The following is a 15,601-nucleotide window of genomic DNA, read 5'->3' as shown; positions in this document are numbered from 1 at the left end:
TTCTGTATATGAAATGAAGGCGCAATATTATTGTATTACTTATTAGTTAATCTTTAATATTTATGAGACACTCATTTAAGTAAAATTTCAAATATTTTTTTTTATTTTAAAAAAATAATAAATTAATTAAAATTACAATTATTCTTATCTACCTCAGTCAAATGATTATTCTCTTAATTCCCACACAGAGTGATGAAAAAGAAGAAGTAGAACTCAACTCAACTCAAGTATGAATCCCAAACCAAAAGTCAACTCAAAAAGTGAAGATCCCTACCCCACGCTCGGCTTTCGGCAATAAATTAATGATGATCCTGTCAAGTTGCCACCCAATCAACCAACGCAAGTCTAAAGATTTGGAAAGATTATGTCTTCAATTTTTATAATTATATATCTATCTCTATTTTCTATAATAATATCTTGATTATTTATTTCTTTAAATGGGTTTTTTAATCTAAATTATTGATGTTTTATAATAATTTTTTTGGATATATTTGGATAATTCTAAATATAAAAAATTTTAATTTTTTTATTTTAATTTTAAACTAAATTTTGACATAAATATGAATGTTTTTAAAAAATACAACTACAAGAACACATTATAAATTGCAAATAAATATATACATATATATAACTCGATTGATGGTATATATATAATTAGTTAAATGAGTAAGAAAGGACATTATTTTTCAAAGAAAAAATTATCTCTAACAATGAAGAAAGAGAAGAATACAAGGGACAAGCCTTAATTAGCGTAGTTGCCAATTTATTCAACTACAAAAATCGGAGACTAATATAAATTGATCATATGGCCAACAAGTATTGGAACTCAAATTCATAGGGTATTTTCTCCACAACTGCAGATGCCTTGCCACTATGACCTGATCCCCTGAAACAATCCACGATGGATTTCCTCAGAGAGCCTGAGGTGGGCAGTTGCTGGCACACCCACTCCATCAGCGTCTCCCTGTCGCCCGCGAAATCGTTCATGTTCCTCAGCAGAAGCTCCGGCAGCGCGATTCTCTTTGAGCTATTCACTATTATTGCTGCCTGCAGATACTCCAGCTTCGATCTCTCCAGCTCAGCTGTCACGCCATCAGCCGTGTATATCTTAACCTGTCGGATAAAAAGAAAAACGAGCAAGCTTAATTTACGAAAATGGACTGATTGATCATAATTAATTACGAGTTTGTGGTGATTTTGTCCGAGTTAACTTACAGCTGGAGACGAGCGAGTGCCGCAGCACAGGGCGAATGTGATGTTGGGATCAGGCGTTTCAAGCCCATAGAGCTCGCGAACGATCATTTCTTTACCATCATTCTCACCTTTGCCAAGAATCTGATCCAAACAGCTAGGTTTCTGTTAGAGAATCCAAAATAGTGGTGCAACTGTTGGAAGGCACGCAACGGTAGTGTAAAGGTACCTCTTTGACTAGTGAGTCGTCGGGTTTTCTCAGGATAAAATGTTCAATCGCTTGAGCATTTATGGTGTTGCCGGCTATGTTCAGAGTAGCCTGATTGATCAAAACATCAGAGAAAGAAATGAGTATATAGCCTGATTGATTCAACCAACGATGCAGCTAGAAAACAACCTCGTTTCTACTAAATTAATCATACCTTGTTGATTAATGCTAGCAGGTTCTCAGGGCTGAAAACAGAGGGAACTCCATATTGAAGATATCCCTGTAATTGAAAAACATAAATGATGCCTGTAAGTTCAAACAGCAATGAAACTTTGTTGTACATATAAGTATTAAGCAAAAAAATAAACGGTTTTACATGCATGATACAAGCATTGTACATGTTGATCCAAAAGGCCAGCTTTTGCTGATGACTCAAGAACCTCAAGTCCACCTTCTTAAGACCATCTATCAACACCCTGGATGTCAGAAAAAAAGGCAAGAAAATAAGCTTCCAATAAATGTATGATTCTCTTTCTTTTGTTCCTAAATCCACATGATCTTGTTGCCACGTACTCACTTTAATTTCTGAAATAGAGGAACTGAGCTCGAGTTCTGGATGCATTTCAGGTCAATGGAGCTCGACGTGAATCTGACTAAGTTCTTGTAAGGGCCGATGTCCCTCGGAATAGACTCTTCTGAGTCAAAGATACCATAAGGATCTTGCTGTCGTGAGTCTTTCTGAAACATGAGGCTCGTTTTCGAGCTCGAGCCTGTCTCTGCCCTGAAACTCAGGGAAAAGTTGGTAGAACGGGCAATGGGCCCGGATTTCTCTAGCTCCATCACTCTAGACGTCCGGAGCAGCCTGACGAAGATGAAAATGAGACACTTCATTATGTTCTCGGATAGCTTGTTTGGCGGCCATCTGTGGACGTTCTCGTCTTCTGTGTGCAACGGAGTTGAGAGAACTCTCGATGGAATATCAGTGGGAATGTCGAGATAACGGTCCCTCTGCAACAACAGAGTTCATTTCAATAAGCATCAACACAAATGCGACGTGAAATTGTTTATGTCAAGAATTTCGTACTCTCGGAGTTGGATTTCTTGGCTCTCTCAAGGGGGAGGGGGCTTTGATGATACCGCTGCGTTTTGAGACCTTTTCACGAAACGTCGGTCCCTCTTCATTATATGCATTCTCCTTCTGGCTGGGAAATCCCTTTGAGTTCATCGTTTTTTCGTTCATGCTAAAGTCACTTATGTGATAGTCTCCCTTTATGGCCTTGCTGATGAAATGCAGGGCCTTGGTCTCAAACGTTACCTTGTCGTTCGACCTTTTGCCAACGTTGTTCGGATTTGGTGGGAGAGGAGACGACTCACGGTGGTTCTTAAGAGCTCCGCGCCCCCATTCCTTGTACTTGGTTTCGATGTTGAGTTCCTTTTCGTGCTTCACATCAAATCGGAGCTGCTTGATCTGGCTCTCCAATCGAGTTATCTCGTTTTCTACCATTGCTAGTTCAGCTAGTATCTCTTTCATCTGTCAAATTTTAGTATATTGTGATCATATATGTGGTAAGAACAAGAATCTTGTATTAATGTTCATGTTTCTCGGACACTGTAGAAATTGCAAGCAATTATCCGAGTTGTGAAGACTTACTTTTGGTGGTAGAAAGTTTGGAATAGTGAGAGCAGAACCGTTCTGTCGATGCTGGAGCCGGTCCAGGTATTCGTGCACCTTCTGTTCATGAGCCAGCATTTTGTGGAGCACAGAAACCTGTCCAATGTTCAAAATTTTGAAAATTAGCATGCCACCTTGTTTGTTTTTCGCAAAACAATATTGAGATTGTGTTCGAATTGAAGGGAAATTCAGATTGTGTTTGAATTGAAGTGAAATTTTAGCCCGGAATTAATTATATAACAAGTGCAATACATTTGTCGTGTGATTGATGTACAATTAGGGGAAAGTGATCCATCACAAGAATATCACACTTGGTTAGACCAAATCTAATTCGGGCTAGAATTTTTCTTAAATTGATAAAATTTAAAAACTTTAAATTGATAATACAAATTTATCGAGTTTCTATGAGTAAATTTTAGACCAGTCCCTTCACTTTTGCTTGTATTTTGTATTTTAGTAAGTACTCTAAGGAAAAATTTATTTCAATTCCGATGCTGTTGAATTTGAACCAAATCATATGGCAAGTATAATACATTTGCTTATCAATGGTGTACAATTTAAGAAAAGTTACCAATCACATAGTAAGTATGATACACTTATTTTGTGATTAGTTTAATCCGGCCAAATCTAATTTAAGCAAAAAATTTCCGTACTCTACATACCATTACAAATTTATTTAATTATGATTTTTAATTTTTAAAAGGAATACATATTAATTACATATTAGTACAACACGAGTGTATTATAACAAAATATGATAAAAGATTCTCACCAACACGCTTAACAGTTTAATGGAAAAAGAATGATGGAATTATGTCCGTACCTCTCTTTCAAGTTCCTCCCTCCTCTGTTGTCCAATGAATTTCTTCTTTCTCTGAAATATACCAAATTTACAAAAAATCAAGTAATACTAATTAGAAAAAGGGTTGAATAGTAATTTACCTTCTTTTGATATTAAAAATAAATAAATTACCTCTCTTTGAAAAAAATTAGTAATTTATCTCCTTATATTTTTAAAATAAAGCAATTTACCTCCTTCTCTAACGAAATACATTACTTTATTTTTAAAAAATATAGAGAAGTTTAAAAAATACTGGGAGATAAAATGCTATTTTTTTTCATAAGAGGATAATTTACTCATTTACAATATCACATAGGTTGCTTACATTTTTTCTTTAGAAAAATTAGTGCTAAAGATATTAAATATTTATATTGTTTTATATCTTTTTTTTAAGTCAAATTAATTTTCTATACTATTAATAAAACAAAAATACCTCTTTTAACATATTTTTAAAATTAAGCCTATTTCAAAAGCGAATGTCAAATTAGTATTTTTCTTTCGTTCTTCCCTCCTTACTTTTCTCCTTTTCTATATAATTAAGGTTTATTTTTTTTTATTTTAATTTTACCTTTTTTCAGTTATCATAAACTCAATAAATATATGAATTAGTAAAATAAAGTTTTATTTTATAATTAAAAAGTATTTATAATTTTCCATTTTAAAAAGTATTTAACCACACATTTAACTCACCATATACATGCTCATCAAAATTTTGGCCTGTTCATATTCATGATCTCAAACAAAAATTCAAAACATTCAAACGAACAAAATCTCATACTACATCGTATCCATATGTAACTGAACATGCTCGTTTATCATTATTCAATAATAGCATGGTAACCACACACATTCATACCGGAAAAGTTTCCTGTTGCGTGTCCAAATAATATATCGCATTTATGTGACATGCGCCCGTTTCATATCTAGAATTCATATTTCAATACACATTCACACAAACTCAACTCAATATCTAGCAACACACACACATATATGGAGAGGGAGATTAACCAATATATAAGTCCACATTATTCGTAAAGAAAAACCTCATACAATTCAAACGAACTCATACTACATCGTACCACTACATACCAAAACGTCCTAGATTACCAGTTTACCACGATCCAGTACCACAACTGATACCATACACATTCATAACGGAAAAAAAAAAATTACTTTACGTGTACAAATAATACATCACTCACACTTATATGACGCACCCAAATTGTACGTCTAGCATTCACATTTCAGACACGGGCACACATACATATATAGAATTAAAAGGCTTACGAATTCAGTGGGAAGATGAACGGAGAGATCATCATGGGCGGCCATGAGAGAAAAGGAACGAAAGCAGAGCTTCAACCTGTGCCAAGCGGGCCTTGGAAAGACATTCAGACAACGGGAGGCGGTTAGTTTAGGATGATGATGATGATGATGTTGAGGAAAGGGTGGTGGAGATGGTAGTCTTGTAAAACGAAGAGGCTTGTGGTTGAAGCAAGTGTAGTTTAATGTAGTTGGTGAGGGATGAAAGTTTAAGGAGGAAGAAGAAGAACAAGGCTCAATAATAGATGAGAAGGAGCTATCAGGTTGAGGAGGGGCAGTTTCAAATATATTCTGGTACTTACCCAACCTCCTATGCTCTTGGTGGGACATCATGCCCTATGCTCTTTCGCGTAGCTTGCAATTGTTGTTTTTGATTTTTCAGGTTGTTTTGTGGGGATGGGGTGGGGTGGGGTGGGGGGTAGGGATGATTTCTTGTTGGGGAAGTGTTTAAAAAGGTTCTTTTATAGGTAAAACTTATTACATAAATCTGGTTTGACTATACTCAATTAATTCTTTTTAATAGAAGATCCAAAATGAATTGGAGAATGATTTTTTTTTTTTTCAAAAAAATGATTGCTGTTTTGGATTTGTATAAATATATATATATATATATATATATAATATATATTATGTGTATGAAATATTGTGAATTGAAATATAGATGGAGATTAGGAGTAGTTTTATATATTAAATGAGATGGGGCCACTTCTTATTTGGGAAGTGTTTAAGATTGTTTTATAATTTGAGAAATTGTTTGGTTAAATCATATTTGATTTTATGGGTTTGACTGAATATGGCTCTGCCTAATTTTTTTTCCTTCATATGTACTTATAATTAATAAAAATAGAGAAGTTCATTCCCAGATCTAATCTGCTAAATCTAATACTTATTACATGACAAGTGAATTATATTTATTACATATTATTGATTCACTTTAAGAACACATTCGATAATAAATTTGACGAGACATTATTTATACAAGATTTGTTTTTATTGAAATTTGGTACTTATATTAATTCTCTGCAGAACAGGAAAACATATACAACATAAGATTTCATGGTTTTGTTGGGTTTTGAATTATTGTATTGAGGTTATGTGAATTTATATTTGTAATTAATATCTGGTTGGAGAGATGAGATTTGTGTTATCTTTTAAGTAAAGTTAAAAAGTAATGATGAGTTTGGCCGTTCATAAATAATGATAATATCCAATAATTGAATATGTTATTAGTCTTAATTTACTTTAATTCAACTGAAAATGACTGTTTCTTTTTTCTGTTTTTTTATTTTTGATGATTGAAATTAGGTAAGCAATAATTCTGTCATGATTGAAATTTTGGGTTTTGGTTGACATAAATACCAGAATTAGAATATATGCTTCGAGTACTATATATTATTGGTAATAAGACTATGTAAAAATTAAGGATATTTAGCATTTATTTATTTATGTATCTAATTATTAAATTTTACTATTTATTTATGGGGTAACATATGTAGCCTAAAGTAAGTATAAAAAAATTCCTAAAACGCTACAAGAATTATAATATTTAATTAGGATTAATTGTTGTGGTTAATAATAAATTGTTCTAGTAAATAATTATTAACTATGATCATGCAACGGTTGTTGGCCATGATTTTTGTGAGGATGATTAAAATATTTAGTCATATCACTATTATTGTAGCCAATAATAATTTTCTTTATCCTGAATTTTTTTTTGGGGGGGGGTCCTCTACATCCTCTCTCTTTCATCTAAACATATACTTTTTATTATCTCTTCTCCAATCAAAATTATTTCTTAACATTATGTTTTTTATATAATTAATTCAAACAAAAATATGTATGAAAAAGTATATATATCACATGAAAATAGATTCTTTTGTTTTAATTTCACATAAAAATAAAATTAAGCACATACATAGAATATGTGACCATGCTAGGCTTTATGTTTCGTTTTTCTTGCTAGTATTCAGTGTCTACTCTTCTTAATCCCTATGATTACAATTTTGCTATGTGGAAGGCATATATTTTCTTTTTCTTTTTTTCTGGATTTCATATATAAATATATATTGATTAGTCGAAATTCTTAGTTGCACTGCTCTTCAACATAAAAAGAAGAAAGAAAATGTATTTTATTACAATCACAAACCTAGGACTGCAAATATTTTCCATGTTTGCTGAATTTAGAACTGAGAATTCTGTATTCCACGGCTGCAAAACAGAATCTCACTGGCAAAGTACATTTAAATCTTTTTTCCCTTTTGTTTTAGAAAAAAATTATTGTCCGTCAGTCGATTGTCATATCCGAAAATGTCTGAATTCATCATATCCATCTTAATTTCTACAAAAGTCATTGTGCTTAAGCGCATTTTAATGGCATTTTCAGTCAACTTTAGTCACCCCTACTTAGAGTTATGTGATTATGAAAACGTTACATGTCATGGTTGCATGCATGACTACTTTAAAATTAACTGCAAGTAAGGGATTCCAATTCCATCCTGTCGAAGGTAGGAGCAGAAGCCTGTTCTTGGTATGATCCAGAATCGAATCACCCCTGCAGATCTCAAATCTCTCAGCCTCGTTTTCAAAAGGTCCCCTTGGCCTCTAATATGTGTTGTCTGCGTTTTAGAACTGCTCATTTCACATGTGTAATGATAAATAGATCATGGTGTATTTTGCTGATCAGATAAGATGATTCAACAACTTTTCTCATGTTTTCTAGTTTCATTGCCTTGCGTTGATTTACACAATAAGAATTCACCGATGAAACATCAGAACAAACATTCAGTGCAAAACCTTTGTCTACCCAACAACAACATTCGTCTGAGGATTCCCAACTCTTGGTTCTTGCAATCTCCCTCCATTTCCAGATGCGTAGTCGTTCATTCCCTTCACTCATTTTTTCTGGAATGTGACTAGACAGAAAAAAGCAAACGCACGACTGACAATGCCTGTGGCTATGAGGTATGCTAGACAGGGATAGTAGTGTTTTTGATCATAGCCTCTTTGTTTTAGTGCACCACATCTTTGAATAAGCCATACTCCAGAGTACCTGCGGATGGAACAGCAACCATTAGACGGACTTGTAAGATGGTTTCTGATCATAGGCCAATTCAAACTCATTCTTTTTCATGTTTTTTGTCTTAAAAAATTTAATTTTCAGGGAGGATCTATCCGCTCATTTGTAGCCATAGTATTTAAGGTTGTAACTTCAAACCTTTCCGCGTTTGTTAACAGAAAAGCTTCCAAAGCCCACTTAGTGTAGCAAAAATCTGCGACTTTGTTGATAAATGAATCGCCCTCTTGGTTGGCAACAAGAGTCAAAACGACAGGGAGCAGCACCGACCACTGCAAGAATCAGAACTAGAATGTAAAACTGATTCATACTTGAAAACAATCCATAACATCTCATGGAAAAACAAAGTTTACCAGTTGGGCTGGAGCAGGTTGAAAGTAGATGGCAAGAATATAAGCTATGCCAGTAACACAATATACTAGGCAGAGCAAGACCAAGTAGTTGTCCAAAATGGTAGACCTGGGATTGTTGAAGAAATAGAACATTGATAGATAAACAGCAGGCTTCACGATTGTGTTGAAGTGATCGATTGTGTCCTTTGCTAGGAAGTATGCCAAGCTGCTCATGCCAGAAGCGCTCTCTCTCCAGTAGTGCAACTTGTCCAAAGAAAATGACCTCAATGCAGCAATCTTACAGAGTAGAGCTATGAAAACAATGTCCTACATGTCAGATTTGAGAACCCAGAGGGCATGGAAAATATTTTGTGAACTAGTATCTGTTTCAGAGCACAAACACTAATACTGCAAAGGTACTTAATGTGTATGATTTTCATGAAATTTCTGTCGCCTATTGAGAAATGATTAAAAGACTAAGGATGAGATCTCACATTGATAGACATGGAAATTTGGGGAGAAGATGTTGGAATGTAATAAACTTATAAGCATGAAACTTCAGCCTGTGCAATTCAGGAACATAAAAGGCATCAAGATTGGAGTTCTGAACTTACAAACTGCAATGACTGTGTATAGATATCCGGTTGAACCAAAAGTTTCATCGCTCACTTTGGCGAGTGTTCCTAAGCAGATTCCTGCAAGTAGCAATATCAAATAATCCACAGCTTGTGTTCTTGCTTCTCTTAGTCGCTGCTTTCCGACTCTGAGAAAAGAGAAATTCAGTCAAAAGATCAAACCAGATGCCATTTTTTCAAAAAAGCACTAAATGAAGTCCATCTGCAATCGAAGATAAAAGACGCCATCATTTTCATTTTCAAACTGAATTCACCATACAACCAAGCATTCACTGTATATCACTGCATGCCATGAAAGGGACAGTTGTATGAAACCATATTAACAGCACGAAATCAAGAACATAAAAGTACTACCTTCCCAAGAAATACTTGTACTGCTGCAAGATGCTAGGAGTTTGTCGTTCCGACAAGTCTGCAGACTTCGTGAAATTATGCAATATTTGGTCTGCCTTCTGTCCAACAGCAAACTTGACATCCTGCCACAGATCGCCAGCAAAAGATATTTCTTCAACAGCTTTAGCAGCTGGACTTGCTCCGGGGGTTGAACCTCCAGGCGCAGGTGATGCCATCCCCGCAGAATCTAGCATGTCTGGCGGTACAGCATACCCATTATGGAGCATCCATCTGAGAGGAAGCTCATTAAATTTAACAGCTGCGCCTGCGGGTGGTTTAACAATTCCTTCCAAGATGTCAATAAAGTAATCTGGAGGATTCACTCTTTCAGGGACGTTGATCCCGATGCCTGCAAAGTACTCTTCAACTTTCTTAACTGATCCATGATATACCGTAAGGCCACCCTTAGCTAGAAGTATCAAATCATCAAACATCTTGAATAAGGTGTAACTACAGAAAGAAATGGCCAATGATTAACATCAGAAATGTCTGAATGTTAGGCTTTTGAGTCGTCAGTAAAATCAACTTTTTCAAGAACATATATATTCACAAGTAGATGATAAGCAATATCTAGAATCTTAGCATGTGTAATATTCTCATGGAAAGGTATTGTGCAAGTATTCACTATCTATAGTTGCAGGCATATTTTGTACAACACTAACATTTGGAACCAAAACAATATGAATCTGTAATTTGCTTATTATCATTGCAATGTTGAAAGAACTGCGGTAAAAGATTGCAGAGGTAGCTTTTAAATATTGTTCATGCGAGTTTGCTCCAGTTGGGGTCAATTTTGAGCTCTACCACATTTTATGCTGCCTTAGAATATATATACATGTTATAGAATCATGTTGGAACAAATATAATTCTTCTTCTTTGACTTTGTGAGCAAAACTTGAAGAACACATCCTAAACTGAAACAAATCTTCTCAGGCTAAGGACCTGTCAGACTGACCTTTGCAAAACTTTAATGCAGACAAGAAGGACAAAAATACACAAGGACATATTGAAGGCTCAAACTATGCACAATCAATTAATATTTCTTTTTTCTGAAGAAGTATAAACTCTTTTCTTAATTCTCAAAATACTTACTGAAATTCTGAATCAACTTTTAAACGTTCATTTAAAATAAAATTGTAGGATTAAGAATCAGCCTCAAAGTAAAGTCTAAAGAACCAAACTGCATGTCTTCCAATTAGAGCTTGAAGGTTTCCTACTCCTGCAGTTTCAAGAAAAGAAGCAATCTAGCAAGAAAATATAAATTAAAATGAAAATAGAGGGAAAAGAAAGAAATTAAAAATTTCAGATGAGATTGCAAAACAAGGGTCCATCTTGGAAGAAGGACACTGGCAGATAATATGCCTCCAAAATCCATAATGATCTATGGATTGGGTTTATTGTGGAAATTTTATATAGTTCCTAAAGAGAAGAATGCATTTATGTAAAAAAGGAACAATTTTGGACGATTAATGGTGGAAGCAAGCTGTGATAAAATCATAAATATGTCAAAGTCATAATTACCTTGGTTGGTGAACCACCATGCATATATTTACTCCTTCAAGGGCTTCACGACGAAGGGCTCTAAGTAGTAGCAGAGAAGAAGAACTGTCCAAGCCAGATGTAGGCTCATCTAAGATCAAAAGGGAAGGTTCCATAACCATTTCCAGCCCAACATTTACTCGTTTCCTCTGACCTCCAGATATTCCTCGCTGCTCAACTGTTCCTACTAAGGAGTCTCTAACAGCCTGCAATCCTAAGGACTCAATTACTCTTTCAACAACTAGGACTTTCTCTGGTTTGTCGAGCTCAGCAGGGAGTCTAGAAAAAAGTTCAGCATTAAACAGGATGATCGGTATTAAAATGGCAGAAGAGCAGGACTAGAAGCTGCGGGTACAGCTAGCAGCAACTCTGATTTTCTTGACTGAGCTCTAGAAATACTATTAATATTAGCATAAAGATTAGGAAGATAATTGTAGATATATACCTGCATCTAGCACTGAACCAGAGATTCTCCTCCACTGTCAAGTTCCCATGCACTATATCATCTTGAGGAACATATCCAATAATTTTTTTGTATGATTGCATCGGTTCATTGTTCCCATTAATGAGAATTGAACCAGTGATGGTGCATCCAGTAGCTTTTCCTGTCAAGGCAGAAAGAAATGTTGTCTTCCCAGCACCTGATGGACCCATGACAGCAGAAACATGGCCAGGAAATAGTTTTCCCGTTACACACCTTAGCAGATGCTTGTTTTTACCTCTTAAGGTAAGAGTCAAATCTTGGAAAAAAACCTCAATAGGTCGTCTGCTTACAAATTCCAAATCTGTGGCCATTGATATTACACCAGAAAAAGTTAAATTGCTATTCTGCTCTTGCAGTGCCTTCTCCTTTTCAATTTGACCGTATGCATACTTGAATATTTGGCTCCGTGTATGCAATTGCTTGGCCTTTGCTGCGTGCTTTTTCAAATTTTTGTCTCCAATCTGAATATCGAATCCGTCATCATTATCTGGATTCTCTTCAATATCACGCATCATTTTTGTGAGGTTGTTTTCCTTGTTCTTCTTCCCTTTTGAGTCAGGTGGAGCAGGAGGCGCAGGTGGCAATGCAGCATCTGATCCAGGTTTAGGTTGGCCTGATCCCCTTGGATGGTCAGGAGCCACAGATTTTTTGCGTGAGAATGTCCGTGATAGTTGTGACTGAAGTTCACTTGCACCCTTTTTTGCAACTTCTTTTGCAGCTTTCCATTTTTCGCGTGCCTGAAATGTTTCTCTAGCACTTCTTGCGGCAGCTTCTCTGGATTTTGCTTGTCTTTTTTCTCTAGTACTTAGAACTTGTCCAGAACAGTTGTATATAATCACAAGTACTAAAGTGATACCAGCCTAAGTTGACAAAGCAGAGAGTACATTTCAAACTCAGTCGATACACCATATATGCCAAGTCAAAGATGCAAACATGCAACTATCTAGGGTGATCAAACTGTGTTTTTATATTGCAGCTCCAGAAAGGGATGTATTAGAGGTGGAGAAAACCGAAACAGGATGATATATTGTAGTTCTGTATCCCACAGGATTAGGAGTTAGAGAAACGATAGACACCTATTTGCTATCCAGTCAATATAGTGCAAGAATTGAGACGTATGAAGGAAGAATTTGTTCTCGCTTGTCGTTTGAAATTCATTATTAGAACAAATGAACCAAGAGGTAGAAAGCTTACAAAGAACATGATGCCATAGGCTGTAATGTTCTGATTTGCAGTTTGTGGCTCACAAGTTGCCAACTGGTAGCAACCTGCCAATTCATCCATGACAAGAGTTGAATCATTTTTATAGATGATTAAGATAAACAACCAACAGATAATAGGACAATAATATAAGCCTCATGCTAATCCAACTCCAAAATTTTGTTAATTTGACAAATAGCAATTACATTACATTTTATGTTATTTAGTTGCACATGGATATATGGAATGTAGAATTGCAATCTTGAGGTAAACCAGGCACAGATTCACAGAACAAAGAGAACATTTGAAGGAAAATTTTCTTGATTTCTATGCAAGATACAGGGTATAGTAACAAATGCTATCATTCATTAATGTGCAATTATCGAGAAACCATTATAGTTCTCTCAATAGACCTGCAGCAGTAACAATTTCAGAAGAATCTCAGCCAACAATACCTTATGCAAGAGTCTGTAAGTCATCTAAGGAATAAAGTTTTCTTGATTAATAAAAACAAGCAGACATGAGTTATGAGAGTTTTACGGGCCTTAGAGCCTTATATTACATGAAGTCCCAAGCCATCTGAAACAACCACAAATTTCGTCTTATTCGGCTGCTACTCCTTGCTAGTTCCAACTCCATCAATGTTTTCTATACACATACATACCCAGTAATATATAGGGGACTGCAAAGAACGTACATCAGGCACGTAAAGCAATAAAGTGATTCTATGAAGAGGCAATATAAGACTTACTTGTTTGAGCTGTGGAACCAGCTCTGCAGTAATGTCTGCAAAACATTGGGGAAAAAGGCGAAAAGTCAAGAGAACATAAGTTCAGTACATCAGGTAAACATTAAGAGTAAATTCTAAGAGTGAAAGCAAATAGGTAGACATGATATAAAACCAAAATAGAAGAATAAGAGGGAGGAGAGATTGTCATGGATGAATTGTGAAGATGCCATAGATAATCTAAAACACATAGTGCTAATATTTTACATGGTTACAAGTTTTGAGATAACAGTTAGTACCCTTTAGTGCAGGCAAGTTTTTGGGTGGTTGAGGGACAGTATGATCCCGCTGAACAAAATAACTCGGGGCCACTTGTAAAGTCAGACCATATATCGGCTCCCCCACAGGTATGGTTCGGTTGCCCTGGAGGTAGTTGATACCGGTACCTTCCAAATCCTCGGAGGATCAACACAAATCAAAAGCTAATAATCATGATGCTACAAAAAATGTATCTACAGAAAAATCAGGCTTACGGGTCGCAGACGCCTGTGCTACTGTTGAGTTTTGCTGGAGGACAGTAAGATCCCAAGGGGCAGGCTTCCAGTAAGACAGGAAACAGATTAGAGATATCATACAGTATAACAATTTTAGGTAAAAAGATCCTATAAGTTAGAACAAGTGAACATCTGAATGCTAACTGCATAAGGAAGTAATACTGAATGCTAACTGATTTCACCAATAAAAAGAATGAACTAGCATTTTTTCAAGGGTAACTATCGAGGCAACACCTCAGACTGTTTTGGCTGCAGCAGAGCATATGCTTATTACGAGAAGAATGATTATTCAAGTCTTAATAAGTTTCCAGAAACTCACGTATCATGCAGGTAAGACCACGAGGACAGAAGAAGCCTTCGCAGCAAGGCCGACAATCCAGATCTCTTTGGGGCATTTCCTTGTCTTCTTTAAGATCAACTTTCTTGTCTTGCCCAGCACTACATGCCCATCCTGACTCGCAACCTGATGGCCATGAGGACAAGTTACAGTTCTTGTTAGGCTTCAGGAAGTTTTTAGTCTGTGCACTCCCACCGGCGGCATTTTGTAACAGACTAGCACCATAAAACTTTGCTTCTGCAGCTGTGCACAACCGTTGCATAGCATCTGTGTCATCGCACAAAGGCATCAATAAAATGAAAAACAAATGTACAATGCAAGAATTTAGATATATTATTTTGAAAGATCATGAGAAATGGTCGAAATACGGGCATTGCCACATGGGGAAAGAGAGCATTCCTTTCGGCAGCTCCCCTTCCTATCCCCTCCCCCCCGCCTGCCCGAACCCCAACGGAGCCCCCCCGTGTGAAACCATTATTAAGTCCTATATGGTCAAAGGATCCCCTCTGAATTAATAACGCATAAAAGCCCCCCTGAAGCCCCAAATACAAACACAAAAAAAAAAAGAAAAAGGCGTAGAGATGCCTCTCCAACCAAGTACAAACCTCTAACAATGTAATGAATCTATGTACAACAATCATTGTTCATGTCCTAAACAAAGGTAATCTTTTGCTGCAACCTACCAAGTAAAAATTAGACTTAAAACATAAAAATTTCAAAAAGTGCATGCAGAAGCCTCGTACCTTTGTTGGTTCTGAGACATCCGGCCAAGAAGTCTGTATTTTTGGAGAAATTAAATGCTGCATTCCATTCAGCATCTCTACAACAGAGATTAAACCATCAAACCAAAACCTAGAATGGAATCGGACGTTGCTAGTTAAGGTTCCAATCTATTAACGAGCAACCGCAAGTTCTAGAGCAAGAGATTAAACAAACAAACAACATAACGTAGAGGACATCATAGAAAGTTGCATTCTTAGGTTTGGTGATGGTAGCAACGGAAAATGTTTGCTAAGTTGTGAGATATGACTTACATATCGCTAATGCAAAAGCCGAGTACTTTGGAAATTTCGGGGCCGAAATAGGAGGAGA

At 36.0% G+C, this 15,601-nt stretch overlaps 2 protein-coding genes across 2 annotated transcripts in view; both read right to left on the bottom strand.

The window, feature by feature from the left end:
• On the bottom strand, positions 637 to 5,502 carry LOC105170275. The gene is made up of 10 exons (XM_011090958.2): positions 5,200 to 5,502; positions 3,895 to 3,945; positions 3,051 to 3,167; positions 2,484 to 2,930; positions 1,977 to 2,407; positions 1,776 to 1,875; positions 1,614 to 1,679; positions 1,421 to 1,510; positions 1,216 to 1,335; positions 637 to 1,113 (listed from the first exon to the last, which is right to left on the bottom strand). Exons 1-10 carry the CDS (start codon positions 5,242 to 5,244, stop codon positions 802 to 804), a joined length of 1,779 nt encoding a protein of 592 aa, XP_011089260.1. The 5' UTR covers positions 5,245 to 5,502; the 3' UTR covers positions 637 to 801.
• Positions 7,662 to 15,601, bottom strand: part of LOC105170817 (ABC transporter G family member 28) — an 8,170-nt gene continuing 230 nt past the window's right edge. Inside the window, exons 2-15 of the mRNA XM_020696776.1 lie at positions 15,544 to 15,597; positions 15,253 to 15,329; positions 14,492 to 14,776; positions 14,152 to 14,215; positions 13,918 to 14,064; positions 13,643 to 13,677; positions 12,886 to 12,959; positions 11,653 to 12,551; positions 11,190 to 11,486; positions 9,630 to 10,118; positions 9,255 to 9,403; positions 8,662 to 8,951; positions 8,450 to 8,580; positions 7,662 to 8,284 (exon numbers count right to left, since the gene is read on the bottom strand). Coding sequence (XP_020552435.1) covers positions 8,128 to 8,284; positions 8,450 to 8,580; positions 8,662 to 8,951; positions 9,255 to 9,403; positions 9,630 to 10,118; positions 11,190 to 11,486; positions 11,653 to 12,551; positions 12,886 to 12,959; positions 13,643 to 13,677; positions 13,918 to 14,064; positions 14,152 to 14,215; positions 14,492 to 14,776; positions 15,253 to 15,329; positions 15,544 to 15,597 — 3,148 coding nt within the window. The 3' untranslated portion in view covers positions 7,662 to 8,127. The remainder of the gene's footprint in view (positions 8,285 to 8,449; positions 8,581 to 8,661; positions 8,952 to 9,254; positions 9,404 to 9,629; positions 10,119 to 11,189; positions 11,487 to 11,652; positions 12,552 to 12,885; positions 12,960 to 13,642; positions 13,678 to 13,917; positions 14,065 to 14,151; positions 14,216 to 14,491; positions 14,777 to 15,252; positions 15,330 to 15,543; positions 15,598 to 15,601) is intronic.

The sequence above is a fragment of the Sesamum indicum genome, linkage group LG9, assembly GCF_000512975.1.
Source record: "Sesamum indicum cultivar Zhongzhi No. 13 linkage group LG9, S_indicum_v1.0, whole genome shotgun sequence".
Classification (NCBI taxonomy): Eukaryota; Viridiplantae; Streptophyta; class Magnoliopsida; order Lamiales; family Pedaliaceae; genus Sesamum; species Sesamum indicum.
This window is presented reverse-complemented; position numbering and strand designations above follow the sequence as displayed.